The sequence below is a fragment of the Pseudopodoces humilis genome, chromosome 1, assembly GCF_049639895.1.
Source record: "Pseudopodoces humilis isolate 2021_Gansu_Grassland_sample_001 chromosome 1, ASM4963989v1, whole genome shotgun sequence".
NCBI classification, from domain to species: domain Eukaryota; kingdom Metazoa; phylum Chordata; class Aves; order Passeriformes; family Paridae; genus Pseudopodoces; species Pseudopodoces humilis.
The window spans coordinates 137703609-137718923 of NC_142200.1; the positions used below are offsets into that span (position 1 = coordinate 137703609).

General features: G+C 36.1%; 1 protein-coding gene across 15 annotated transcripts in view; it reads right to left on the reverse strand.

Annotated features, from left to right (window-relative positions):
• ARHGAP12 (Rho GTPase activating protein 12) overlaps positions 1–15315 on the reverse strand; it is an 82802-nt gene that overhangs the window by 12235 nt on the left and 55252 nt on the right. For 9 of the 15 annotated variants that reach the window (XR_015772019.1, XM_088052085.1, XM_014248625.2 and 6 more), the window contains 6 exons: positions 12129–12203; positions 9310–9371; positions 7604–7685; positions 5437–5559; positions 1053–1157; positions 596–694 (listed from right to left, as the gene is read on the reverse strand). Coding sequence is in view for 14 of the 15 variants with exons in the window: in XM_088052085.1 (XP_087908211.1) it covers positions 596–694; positions 1053–1157; positions 5437–5559; positions 7604–7685; positions 9310–9371; positions 12129–12203 (546 nt within the window). In the remaining variant the exon portion in view is untranslated. The remainder of the gene's footprint in view (positions 1–595; positions 695–1052; positions 1158–5436; positions 5560–7603; positions 7686–9309; positions 9372–12128; positions 12204–15315) is intronic. The other 6 variants (XM_088052115.1, XM_014248623.2, XM_088052096.1 and 3 more) reach the window with 4 other exon arrangements.

Sequence of the window (15315 nt, forward strand, 5' to 3'; positions counted from 1 at the left end):
AAGTAAGAATACACATAAAATAAGCCTGATATGAGAGCAGTACTTTCTCCAAGATCTCCAACTTCTGAATTAAAAAATGGTTAATCTTGTTTGGCACTATCAAAAGCAAATGCTTGGGCACTTTTTTGATAATTAAATACTTGGCATTATGCTGTCAGATAAGAAGGGATAACACAGCATTTTGCCAGGACTTTTAATTTGCACTTCAGTGCAGCCATAGTAAGTGAAGAGCAGTATCAAATGCTAACAAACATATGTCATGAAGTTGTCCCTTGGCCATCCTCCCCCTTTTATTCCCTCTCTATCAGAACCTTTCAGGTCACTGAGACAGAACCCTATTTGGGCACAGAAATAAGTTCATTTCTGGGATGGATGCCAGCCCACACCTCCTGGATCTTAAGCCAGTGGACCATCTTTTTCCCTTTGCCACTATCAATTATATTTTACTCATCACCACCTGAAACTGCCATATCCTCAAACTCCTGCCTGCTCTCAAGAAAATCAGCAAATTAAGAAGCATAAGAAGTTGTTGTATCAATTGGTTTACTAAATAATATTACCATGAAAATAGAACCTTCATGATTTAAATACATACCTGATTATTGATGGTGTAGTTAAGAACTTTATACCATTCATTAATAAAGCTGTCATTATCTGATTGAATTAAGAGCTCAGTACCTTGGCGAGTTTTTAGCTTTAAAGAAAAAAAATCAGATATTGTCAGAATTGATAAACACACTACAGTTCAAAAGTAAAATTACTTAAATCAAATTTAACTTCTCACTCACAAAATTGTTAGCTAATACACAGCCACTCAAGAACATTCCCAAATAAGAACAGTAATTAACAGTCTGCTGTGAAACTGAAAAGCATATCCCATACAGACACATTAAAAATTGACATTTCTTGCAGGTACTGAGATAACAGCTACATTAAACAGGTAGAAGTGGATAAAACTCAGTTTTATGAGTTTTTTATTCTAAGTTTAAAGAAGATTTCTTACATTAGTAATTGAAGTGCATCTAATTCTCCATTTAAATAAAATAATCTACCTCAATAACATTCTTTTTGCTGGATTTGTCCTTTGAGGCCCAGTCAATCAATGCCCCTTTGAGATCCACTGTAAATTCTGGCTTAGACTGATTGACACCAAACTTCTGGAAAAAAATAGGAACAATGATGATAAAATTAAACCTGATGAAATTCTTTGCAGTCTGGCAATCTTTTGAAAACATGTATTATTTACAACCTATACAACTTAAACCAGATACAATACTTTGATACCCATCAACAGGCAGGACACCAGAAAAAGAAAAAACCTTCCACAGAACAACTTTTAAGCATGTCTATTACAAGCTGCTCAGCTTAAAGCCCTCAAAATTCTATAAATTTAAATGCCAATCAGACTCAAGCAGAGCTTTTTTTCCTATCACAAACAGCAGAAATGCATACAACATTTGACTGTAGCTTGATTTTAGTCAAGATAGTCCCAAGCTTTAAACAAAACCAGCTAATAACTGAACAAAACATCCCCAAACATTCTGCCACTTAATCAGTGGTTGTATATAAAACCAAAAATCGAACCAGAAACAGTAGGTTTGCTGGACAGGAATCACATCCCTCCACACCAAAAGAGCACTCTCAGTTTGTATATTTATCTATTTACAATTTTTTAAAAACATTTATCCCCCCAACACTTTTATACTTTTCCATAGTACTTCTACTGCAATACTGGAACATGTCCTACCAAGTAAACAGAACTCTCTGTCTGTCTATTAAACAAACAGCAAATAAACAAAATGATGAGTTTAAAAAAAAAAAACCCTAAACATTTAAGCCATAAGTAACCCTTCAAACAATTTAGTGAAAAACATCAGGGAGCTATTTTTACCTCCTACTTTCACATTCATACTAGGTATCAATTTTTTTAAATGAAGTACTTTTACAATTTCAACATACACCACATAACTTTGAAATGCAATTCCTTAAGGAAACCAATTCAGTGGCCCACACAAACAAAAAGCTCTAATTGCAATTACATGAGTAAAATATGGAACAGGGAAAGCTGGAAGTCAGTTATAGCTCAGAAATTTCATGTTGTAGTTCAAGGGAAAGCTTGTAGCATCTGCTCCCCAAGAAAGGCTCTTTTCTTACTTCTTCATGAAGTCTTTGATGTGAGAATGCTGTTCCTGTGACAGCTCTGGGGGACCTAAGCCCCAGGACAAGCTCCTTGCTGCAAACACAGGTTTCCAGTCTGTACAACAACAGCCATATCCAAGGGGAGAAGAGATGGTTCAGAAAACAGGACTAATCTGCTGCTTCTGATTAAACTCCCAGCATGGATGTTAATTAATGCTAATTGTGTTTCAGAAAGGCTGTTTACCACTGGAAAATCTCCATGCCTAGAGTCCTAAGGGCAATGAAGTGCTGAATGGAAAGTAGCATCTTAACTTCTTTATTTTACCCAAGAAATATCAGAATAGGCTGTACTTCTAATTTACCCTATGCCAATTAGCACTTGGGGAAAAATCCCCACCACCTTCTGCTTTCTAACTTAATTCTCAGAAAACCCATCCAAGAACATTTCTTATTAATTATATTAGAGCTTTTGAGAGAAGCCCAGCTCAGCAGCAGTGTCCACAGGAACAATCTCTGGGCCATTTTGCCCATTCGAGAGGAAGTCACATAACCACTGCACACACATCTGAAGTGTCCCAGACACGCATTTCCTGGCAGTCTAGATCAATCTTGCTGCGTGTTGGAAAAAAAATAAAATCAATTTATAGAGTTTAGCACTCGAGAGAACAGGAAACTAGTGCCAAAGTCCTCTACAGGATTGGGGGTAGGGGGGTGCTTAGTTAAAACCACAGCCCACATAATGCTGAGAATCACAGGAGAGGACTTGCTACAGGTGACATCAACACGTAACAAGAAAAAAACATTACCTGTCAGTGCTGTTTTGACGAAAAGAAAAGCCCTCCACTACATTAACATGTTGAATCCACACCTGACAGATTACAGCACTACCTCCTACAAGCTTTACACTCTACCCATCTTTTTGGCCTGACTCCCCACAGCATGTCAGAGAAGCACAGAAGAAAGCAAAAACTAAAGTCAAAAGGGGAAAAAAAGTCTTTTACCATTCTTTTGCTCAAATGGTGGCCAAACTGCTGTGTGAGATCCAAGGATGGGGAAACACAGGCAAATAATCCAGCTACCCTCCAAAGCTCTTTTTAAACACCAACACATTATATATTCATCACACCCTTTCTATTTAAGGACATTTTAAGTTTACCATGCAGGCTCTCCTTTAAGCTTTCCTGTCAAGGTTGTTTTCTGCTCCTGGGTCTATGAAAACGAAATGCCAGCAGCCATTTCCCTCCTTTCAAGCTTCCAAGCTTTCAGGAGCAAGTGCTGCATTGGGCTGTTCACACAACCTGCACACAAAGGTTGCTGAAGGCAACTGAACCCTCCTGAAGCCAGCAGGTTCTACTGACAGAGGGCAAAAACAAGCCCTTCCTTTTGCATCTGCTGCCACACAGACATGAAGTCTGCTTTCTCAAAACAGAGTGCTACCTGGTCAGCACCAGTCAGGAAAAAACCAACTCTTATTGAGCAGACACCTTACTCTTACTGGCTTTCTCTTTTGACCTGTCTGGGGATTTTGGAAAGGGTAGCAGGATAAGACAGAAAGAGGGAGAGGTCTTACACATGGTGCTGCCAGCCGTCCTAGATATGAAGCTGTCCTAGAGTCACTTCTGACAGCTTTTTTTAGACAAAAAACATAGTCATGGGATGTACTTGTGCTGGTTGTATAGGAGAGGTAATTTTTTGGAAAGAATATGGTGTTTTCTTTGCTCTAGATAGAGTAGATGCTGTGCAGCTTAAGGACAGCCTTATTGACTGATGTCAATAAATAGAAGGCCTTTTCAATCTTTTCAGGATTTTCTCCAAGTCCTGGAAGCCTGAACAGGGACAAACCACACAGTCTGTACTGTGACACATTCTAGCATTCTTTGGAAACAGAAATGGAAGTTATTTATGGGAAGACTTTGCATGTACAAATGACACCTGGCATTCTAGTAATTCTGTTTCTAACTAGAGCTGGGTAGGATGTTTTAATTCCAAGTCTCCTCATCCATGGATGGACTGTGGAAAGAAAGCCAAGACAGATGCACCTTTTTGGCTGGCAGGGGAGTTTCAAAACTACAGTTAGAGGAAAAAAAAAAAAAAAAAGAAAGAAAAAAAGGAAAAAAAAAAGAAAAAAAGCAAAGAAAAATATATTCTTTATTGTCACAGAAAAACTGACTGATAGAAGCATTTGCATTCCAAAAAAATTTCACAAAAGCATCTGAGCTCCTGTATAATCAGCAGTGCAATGCTGATGAACTATAGTAATGTACACATAGCATCCTTGGCTAAAATCACAGTTGTGTAACATAAACAAGAGTTTGTTCAGATTAATCTTGAAGAGCATCTATTTCCTTGATATTTGGGAAGTTTACAGGCTTGGTTTGCCACTACTTTACTTGTCACTGAGGACATGCGCGTATTACAGAAAGCTGGCAGATAAATCCTTCTAAGCAGTTACCATTTTCTTTGCTTTATGAAGCCCTGTCACTTTGACAATAGCTAATACATCTCATTCACACCAAAACCTGAGTGAAAAAACTTTAGAAAAATCCAGATCTCCTCATAAAAAGCAGCCTTTTACAAAGTTACCAAACTGTTCATAAATTATCTGTACCAGGCTTCCACATACAGAGCAATTAATTTCACAAACAAGAAAAAGACAGTTGCATAATTGAAACACAAGGTTTAATTTATGTATTTTTGATAGGCAGCTCTTCTGTGCTTGCCGTTTTCAAAACGTAACTACAGATGCTTAAATTACATATAAAAATCCTATGAATTAAAATCAGATTTCTGTATGTGGAATATAACCAGAACATGCTTGTGCTCTTGTCCTTTCACTTCTTCATGTATAACATTAACATTTTTGGGTATTCCAATTACAGCTAGAATTATCAAACAACATGTACACCATTGTATCAAAGGTATCATAGGCACCATACAAAGATTCTAAATTAGTTGTGTTAGAAAGAATCAGTCAAAATATCTGTTAAAAAACTCAGCATATCATGCTGCTTATTAGTCAAGGCACTAGTGGTTCAAAGAGAAGGCAAATTTGGGATTATAATTCTAGCATCAATTAACTAGATACGCTTTCTGCTTTGTTCCAGTGGAACAATTACAGGATTATTGCAATAAACTTGTGTTAATTTGTACCTTGGATGACTTTCAAAAACAGCAAACAAGATACATGAGCTATTATATGAAGTATCAAAACTGAATCTTGGAAAAATTCAGGTTTACTTTCAGGATTAGTGGCAAACAGCCTTACAGTGACAAGAGGCATGCAACAAGAACACATACAGTGATAGCTGAAACTTGGGCAGAGTTTACATAGGTGACAGCAGGTCGATGACTGAGAGCATTTTTCCAAGAAGAAAGCAGCGAGAGCAAGAGCTCAGGAATTGAGCCCCCTTGGCAAAATGACTTGATGAGAAAAAGGAAGAAAAGTGATGAAGTCAAAACACAATGCACAAAAAAAGAAGATATGGTTATATCAATCACTAGACGAATGCTAAATATTCTTCTTGTAAAATGAAGAAATGTAATTCTTATTGTATGTCAAACTATTAGACTTGACTTAGCCTTCTTAAAATATGGACACAAAACAAAGTTGGGAGAGGTGAGGTGGAATTTTGAATACCTAAAAAAAAAGAAAAGTTCCTATGGAGACCAAGAAGAGTGTGTGCTGAACACTCAATTACACAGCTACAAAGTCAGCTATGATTATGCAGGTGTAAAAAACATTAAGTCCTTGAAAGAGATTCTTACTTAGTATTTCCAGTTTCACTTTACTCTGTTGGCACTGTTGATACTTATTTTGCTGACCCAACTCTAGTGCTCAACAGTACACACAATTGATATTGTCTCACAGAAATATTCTAAATATGGGACTTCTATTCCACTTAAATTATCAAAAGAATTTACACATTTTTATTTTAAAATTTATTTGTTAAGATTTTTATTCATTTTTAAATTATATTATCTGGCTTAACATGACTTACTAGTGCCCATATATCATGCAACTCTGCTTACTGCTTATCTTTTATGGATAATTAATCTGGGCACACATCATTTATAGTATTATCATATATTCATGAACAATTTAGCATTTTGAGTTTTAATGATACCAACATACAGCTGAAAAAGACAGCTCTTTTGATTTACAGCCACACCTGAATTAAGAATAATTAGTAGCTGTAATTGAGATGTTGGAACTTCACTACTTACCTAGGCAAAACTTTCATTTTGCAATATGCATATTAATATATGTAAAACTAAAATATTTTCTGGATCCTTGGCTGCAGAAGTCAACCACAAGAAGTTACCAAAATCCACTTCCTGCCATACAGTGGAATTAACCTTCTTTCATGCTTTTATTGTTTTTCCTTCCTTTCTTTTCCCTCTGCTTGACCATCTAGGCCAATTTTACCTTTTTCATTCCCTTCTACTCCAAACTTAACTTACCCATTCTCATCTATTTTTTTGCAAGCCCTCCACTTCTAAAGAAGGTGGGGGGGGAGAATATATTTACAGGCCTGAAAAAAGCTCCATGCTATAGAAAGGAATTGTCGATTTCAATTCACTATCCATAATAAAGCACGGCAGGAGAAAGCAAGTCAAGTAGAAAGATCAGTAAACCACAGCAAGACAGCACAGATCTGTAAGAGGCAATTTTGCTGGAATTCACATGACAACACATGGAAATAACCAATACCTATAGTTAGTACAGGAGATCCATATAGTTTAATGTCAGACCTCCAAAAGAAGCTATGTAAGCCTTAGATAAAGAGCCATTTCTATACCTGTTAATGCAGGAATGCAGCTGGATAAACAGAGCAAATTTAATGATAGTGCTATTAATCTAGAGGTGATAAAAAAATTGAATAATCATCATCTTCAGTGTGATGTTTCTCTTTTGGTCTTCATCAGACAACAAAATAAGTACAAGTACTTGTACTTGTCATGCACTAAATATGGAAACCAGCAAGACTAAATCATAAGACAACAATGCTGCATTGCTCAAATAGGCCAATGCAAGAAGCCATGTGTCAGACTATTCTCTTTATCATATGTAGCACACTCAAAATTACCTGGAGTTCATGAAAAATATCCAAGAATGGTAAAACACACAAACTGTTTAGACAAACACATTAGTAAAGAACACAAAGTATTTGGCCTGGAGAAATAACTTCAAGACTAAGGAGCACCTGAATGTTTCTTGCTTGTCAAACATACATACAAACATACATACATACATACAAACATACATACATACAACTGGTTTTCTTCTTATGCTACATCATAATTGTTACATTAAACGGTTTTCTTGCCAACTTATACACAGGCATTTTTTTCTATATTAGGTGTATATATGTAGATATTAGGCCCTGCAAATAAGAGGGCTTCAGTTTATTGTGCTTTACATGACTAACACTTCAATGAGCATGAGGGTTGTTCCTGGGCTTACCCAGCCAGTTCCACTTCCTTGGGTTTTAGTGAACAGCAATGATGACCCTTGTAACACTGCCCATGATGACATCCAATTCTTTCTGTAAATAATTGTAAACAAACATAAAATAAATTGACTCTGTTTATTTAAACCGTCATTCATTGTTGCCCAGCTGACCTGTATGTTAATATAGTTAAGCACATATATAGTCATTAGTGGCATCAGTAAGTCTTAATTGTTATCATATTTGTAGAAGGGAACATATGTTAACAATCCCAGCCTGACCATCAAAGTCTAAATCAAACAAAGCTAATTAGTAGTAGAAGCAGTTCACCAAGAGAAACACCATGCGATTATAATTTCAAAGGGGCTAATCTGGAATGCTCAGCTCACTGTGTACTTAACAGATCATGCGAAACTACTGCCTAATTCTGAAATTCCTTGATATGAGCTGCAACTGTCCCATGTTTATGTAATAAGCTCATTTATATTGGCAATAAATTATTTGCAACACATCTAAAAAATTAAAAGAAAGAACAAGTTGTTTCAGTTGTCTGACTATTTGATTTTATGCCAGCAGACCTGTCCTCCTGAGGTTATTAAAAAAAAAAATCTTGACTGAATATCTATTCCCTTTGCCCAACTCAATTATTACTTAACAGCTCTCAAAGTGACAGCATGGCCATGTTGTATCTTTCTGTTCAGCAGTGCAACAATCCAGATCAATGATTCCAGCAGATGCAACGTAAATGATGACAGCACATAGTACCAGCAGCAGCTTACACATGCTACTGTCTACCCAGCCCTACCAAACTCTTGGAAGCAGCTCTGAGAAACCAAACTAGAGGTCAGATGTGCTGCCCAGCTGCACTGGTCTAGGTCAGGGTGGGTCTACAATAACAACTGGGCATTGGTTATTTAATCCTCAGGACAAGCTTGCTTTGTGTATCACAAGTCTGGGAAACACTGAACTAGATATAACATGCTATTAGATCTGAAAGATTAAATTAACAAAAAAAAAAAGCAGGGCGGGGGGGAAGGCAAGAAGCAAATCTAAATTAACTCTGAGGATGTGCCACATCTCTGCAGTATTTGCCATTGATTCCTTGCAAAACACCAGAAATGTAGTTAGACAGCATCACCTGTTATGATTATTATGATTAATTTTGATTAATTAATTACACATTATGATTTATAGTGCAAATTACTGCCTGGGACGCAATGAAAAGTTAGAAATTAGGTCACTCATCACCTAAAGGAGACTGACACTGCTCCAAACCCTTCACAAGCACAGCAAAGGAAGAATTAAGGGAGCACATGGATGTGCACTCCTTGGAAGGTAAAGGATAGGATTTGAAAGTCTGAAAGCTCCTCTTACAACGATTTTATCCAAGTAACAAGACACACTATAACCTATACGGATTTGCTCTTAAGTAAATCAATCAATCAATCAATCAATGCCATTTTAAAAAGCTGTGTCTCATCAATACACCTTCAAGAAATCACTGGTCTGGCCCTGATACACGAGCCTCTGGCTCCCTGCAGTCCATTAGCTTTAGCTCACTGGGACAAACACGTGGGGTAAGGTTAAGCTGTGTCATACAGGAAAACCTCTAAGGCAAATTCAGACAAAAAATAAGAAGTTGCATACCCAGTGTGCTCTTCTAATACAAAAGGCCTTGCATAAACCCTAAGCACATGCACTTTTCAAGTCCAAGACTTACCGAACTTTCTTCCCATTTTCTGTAATTTTTGTCACATTTAATAACCCATACTTTTCTTGACCCTGTAAGATAAGAGTAAGTCATAATAAATATAAAATAAAATCTGCTTCTATTAACATCACATCACAGAATAAAATCCCCCAAATAATCCATTTCTGGCAATGAGCCATCTTTGCTCATGTTCTAACTTCAAGAAACTGTCTTTAAGCATATTTAAATATTAAGAGATCAGCAAAATCAAAATTCCTCTGGGAAAGTACTTATTACCATTCAGAGGGTTAAAAGCTTTCCTTCAATACCAAGGTTCTTTGGACAAGCCAAATTAAATAATTTGTGATAGAAGACAGTGAAAATTATGAATGTAAATTTGTCATGATTTGTATAACAGCACAATAGTCCTTTACTAAAAAAGGAGGTGGCTGATAAAAACCAGCCTAAATTCCCATACAAATTCTTCCTATTAATTTTAATATGATTTCATATTTTAAATAAAACATGGTTGAAGTGCATAAAAATTAACATATTCATGTTAAAAACAGAAGAGTGAAGCATTTCTTTGATGTCCTCTTTTTCTCCTATCCCTAAGGAAAATAGCAGAATTTTAAACTACTTAGTTATGTCTTGTTGATGAAAACCATCTATATTAGCATGCCTACAAAAAAATTAAAGACCAGTCAGTGATTGGTGGGAAAAGAATACTGCTGAACAAGAAGGCTGTTTGCAAGTTTCAAATATTTGGAGTGAATATTTCTAGTTTCTGTGTAAAAATAATAAAATGAAGGAATGTTCAAAAAAGCATTCTAGGATAAAAAGATTTACTTAAACCATCATCTTAAGACGAGGTATCAAAATCTACCATTTCCTTCTGACACCCCAGCCTTGTCCTACCAGACAGTGGTGCTAAAAGAACGCTAAATTATTTTTTTATCAATTCCTCTTCAGTATCAGCTTCTAACAGTTCCTAATGTATGAAATAAGCTATTAGTTGAAACCATCAGCTAAGGAATGTATCTAAATTAGTTTTATCATTTAAAAAAATTACTCAATTCTAGATCCAATGAAAATAGAAGATAAATCCTCTTCAGAATTTTCCTCTAAATCCAAAATTTAAATGGACTGTAACTGCACAATACAATTTTGAAGAATAATTATTTTTTTTTTTTGGCTGGGATACCATGGACAACACTCTTATCAGAGACACAGATCTGTTTTTCACGGCCCTTAAAAATTCTACCTACATGTTCCAAGCCCAGCACATAAGATACAGAAAAGACACATTATCAAGGACAAAGATGTTTAGCTGGTGGATCAGATGTTACTTCAGTCCAATGGTAACTGCTGCTCTTACTCAGTTTAATATTGTCACTGGGCTGAAATGCTCTTCCTAGCCAGTGACAGATGCATTATTTTCCAAAACTGGTATTTTCAACAGAAGAAGTGAGTCCCTTTCCCTCATACACTCTCCAAAAAGCCAAACGAATGAATTATCCTATTCTTTAGACTATTCTATTTGTGATTCATGTGGACCATGGACCAACAGTCGACTGAACTACACCCTTTTAACCAACCTTTGGCTTTGAACAAGCAGAACAGCTTGTCACCAACTTTCACAGTTACTGAGCAACCTGTGCTCACCTCCCAAAATAAATAATGGTTTTAATCAATTATTCACTGTGGAACAAGTGGGGCTGTTCCAGAGAATTACTCAGAGAAAGTATCATACTGCCCTACTTAGCAGCAACACTAGGGGGTACTAATGGGAAAATTAATGGAATCAGGAAAAAGAAGAGGAAAGCAGGTTAAGGATCAAAAAAAAATTCCCAAAAATTTACCAACTTTATCTGGAATATTTAAATCCCAGGGAACAGCTAAAGAAAATACAGATTTTTTTTCCTATTATCTGAATCAGGAGTGAGCTCTTCTGCAAAATACAATTCCAAAAATTCAAGATCTGAGCCATATTTAAAGAAATTAGATCACATGCAGCAATAATTGCTTTTGTGCAGGGCTATCAGCTATGCTTGCTTAATAACTGTTTGAAGTATTGTAAGAATAGTTTATCATGACTAAGCCAGAGAACTATTCTCCTGCATGCAGAGTAAGAAAGAAACAGGAGAAGTTGTGGCTTTAATGCCCTGAGGTACCTACCAAGGGGCTGCTAAAACTGACCAAGTTACTTATTTCAATGCTACCGTAGTACAGTCCCAAAATTAAAAAAAAAGAAAAAGAAAAAAAATAGTTTTTTATCCATTTTCCACTGTTTGAAAATTAATGATCAGATTTCAAGCATAAACTGAAATTTTAAAAAGCTATTTAGGAGGCTTAGATTTTTCTCTCAGATCTTAATCTACTAACTCTACAGAGTTTATGGTGCCCTATAGGATAAGTCCCCTATCTGTTTAAGAAGACTGAAACACAAGCCAAAATCAGAGGTACAATGCTACAAAAAACTATTACTGACTACTAACAGTGAGGGATTCCATGAAGGGGGTGGAATTTGTTTCTGTTTTTACCTTTCAAGATGCTACATATGAAGATATGACTGTTGGAGGAAGCAAACTGAGGTCCACATAATTTGGCCACAGTGAATTTTTAACTTAATATACTATCACAAAGTTGCATTTAAACCAAAGACATTCACATTTTTTTCCTGAAAGCAGAGTTGGATGTAACTCATTCCTTCTAAAATGCAAAGTCTTCAAACAGTTTTATCCCATTATTTTTCCCAAGAACGAGAAGGCTTACCCTCAATTCTCTAATCATGAATAGCTCAGTTTCTACAACATCTACTTATCTATTTAAACACTTTGCATACTGACTGTGGCTTGATGCTTTGGTGAAGACGGAGATGACTCATTTTCAGGAAAAACAGCCTTAGAAGCAGTTGATGATTCCTATAAAATTCAAATAATCAATGTCAACAGATACTGTTATTATCTTTCATATAATTATTTTCTTTTTTTTAACCTAAAGATGCTTTCTCTCTCTTTCTTTTTACACACTCATTAGATTATAAAAGTACTTATTTTAAACATTTATAATATTCTCAGACAGTTACATTCTGAATTTGCTTAAACAGTGTTCTTACAAGGTTTACAGACAACACTCAAACTGGGTTAAATTAGTACATAACCATTTGAAAAAAAGGTGTTAATACATGCTGCATCAGCTTCAAGTAAAGCCTTCATCCTAATAAAGGGGTAGATTTTTTGTATGACACTGCTACCAAATTATGATGTATATTTAAAATAATGGCTTATTACAAGATACTATGTATGAATACTATGATTTTAAAGAATACAATATATTTATGTGTGGTTAGTAAATACAATATTAGCATAAAAAAAGTTATGGATGTAAAAAAACACATACCAACTTCATTAATTTTTGTGAGTCATGATCATTAATCTCTTTATAATCAAACACTGAAAATCTCTAGAGATTTGGGGTTTTGTTTTGAACAGTTAACTACAGACCAAAATAAAGTAATAAATCTCTGAAAATGAGAAAAATTGCCCATCTGGAATTAAAAAAAAAAAAGGCATGTGCATTTCCTCTGAAGTAATGACTGCCTTGCACAAACACACTGCTTGAAAATCTGGTAAAGAATTTCAAATGGAAGAAAAACATCATTTGTTCTCTGTTACTGTTAACACATTTCTCCCCCTCTCTTTTTAAATCCCTTGATAGCTCTCCTAAACCCAGTTTGCTTTTGCAACATAGCACTCTGCACACTTGTGCTTTAAAATTCACTTGCAAATCTACCTAGAGAAGTGGCTCACTAATTCTCTTAGTAGCATAATAACAGAGAACTTTAGAACTCCTAAGCAGAACAGCCTAAATGATCCATATTTTCAATATTTTGAAAATATTTTTCCATACTTTTTTCTTCAAAGAAAAAAAAAATGTTCGAATTAAGAAAATCAATTGTCCCTCGCAGGAAGGTATTTTTTCCTATGTTTATCAAATTTTTTAGCTGATGTCTATATCCAGATATGTGCCACAGCCAATAAACTGTTAACCAGTATGTTTGGTATCATCAAATTCTCATCAGCCATGGCAACCCATATTTTCACTCTGACACACTTCAAGTACTCTTTTGACTGCCCTATTTTCATACAATTGAGTTTCGTTATTTTTCCAGGAAAAAAAACAAATAAGGAAAACAAGCAGAAAACAGCTTCCCTAGGAGACAGCTAAAAAGAAAGCTTGGGGTTCATGTGCTAAATGAATAGAACCAAATACCAGCTGCTTTCCTTTCTATTTCATTCTGAATTTGAGATAGTTTTCATACAGCAGAAGCAACTCTGGAACAAGAAATGCAGTATTTGTGGTAAGGAAACATTCCCTTTTCACACACTAATTTAAAGCAGAATATATTAACAGTGTATCTGCTAGTAGTAATAAAACAGCTACACTAAAAATTATTTGTCTTTCCATAAAACATTAGTTTATTGCTCCACTAAATGTTTTAAGTTTTCTCAAAACATTAATGTTGTGCTTCACATAAACTATTTTCTCCTTACCAATAAAAAACACTTGGCTGCCTACACATTTGGAAACTGTTAAAGGAACTTTAGGCTGCTGACTTAAGATATCACAAATGCAGCTCAAATAGAGTTTCTTTTGGTCATTATCCATAACATTTGTGCATTTTCATGTTTGCTTCACTAGGTTTAAGTTCTTGATATGTGAACACTGAGCCTTGAAGAAATGTAAACAGCTCCACTTATTCAATGCTTTACAAAAGCTTCTTCATTCAATATAGCACTACATCAAGTTCTTTCCAAAACAGCAGTACATCTTATGCCAAAAAATAAAGTTACATCTTCCTTTAAAAGCGAAGCCAGAACTTCAAGCTTTCTCCAACAAAACCATTCATACCTGTGAAGCATAAGCTGCACATGAGGCTAGAAGTGTCCACTCAGCTTTGATTTACCAGGGCTCCATCTAGGCTGTGTCTCATGGAGTGCCACAAAACACTGAGTACAGAAGGATGCATGAGGCAGAGAAGAGGAGGAGGGAGGGGAAAGGGGCAGCAGTGGGATCTCAGAATCACTCGAGCTGAATTAATGCCGAGAGCAGCAAAGTCTCCAGCCAAGCATGGCCCACTACCTCCTCAACACCACAAATGATATATCCCAAACTGACAACTCAAAAGCTCAAGATCAAATCCAATACATCCTCTTCTGAAGAGCTAAGTCAACTCATGGAAAGCAGGTCCATTAAAATAGAAACAACAGGTAGAGCAAGTGACGTTCTGGGCAGCAGATAAGTTGTCATTACAATTAGTGTGTTTTGTCCATTCAAGTTTGGTTTTGACATCTGTGATTACACAAGGCCACTCATAGGCTCTTCCTTACATTTTCAAATCTGCATTTATTTAATTTTTTTTCTCAGAATTTTAGGAAAAGGGAGCTTAAAAAATGCCATTTCTTGGTATTTCATGATAAGAAGTTTCTGCTACGATTTCATCCTACCAAGTTATTTTAATTTTCCATGAATCTTGGGAGGGACTGCAGTGAAGTTACAGAAACCAGTATGTCACCACTGTACAGCACCCATTTCAGTTCCTCCCTGCTCACATCAGCTCTCCTCACCCACAGGCAGAATGGCCTGGCACAAGCAGAAATGGAGAGCAAAAGGTCAAAGCAGAGGGAGAGCAAGGGAGAAGTCCTTGTCTCCTTGCTAGCCTAAACAGCATCTGTTACTGTAAAGCCCAAAAAGACTACCAAGAACATGCCCTAAGAATGGGCAGAAAACACTTTTGTTGTTACTGACTCACAGCATTTTTCAGACTAAACACCAGCTCAGCTCTGAAGAGGATCAAAGCCAAGTGTTTCAGCACTTTCAGTACTGTCCTCTGCCCTTCAATAACAATATTACAACCCTGCTGTAACCATGCACAGCTTTTCCCCTGAACTAACACTAGTTAAAATACTTCAAGGATGAGGAAAGAGCTACTATTCACGAAGTAACAATAGTGAAGTTATTGAACTGCCCTTG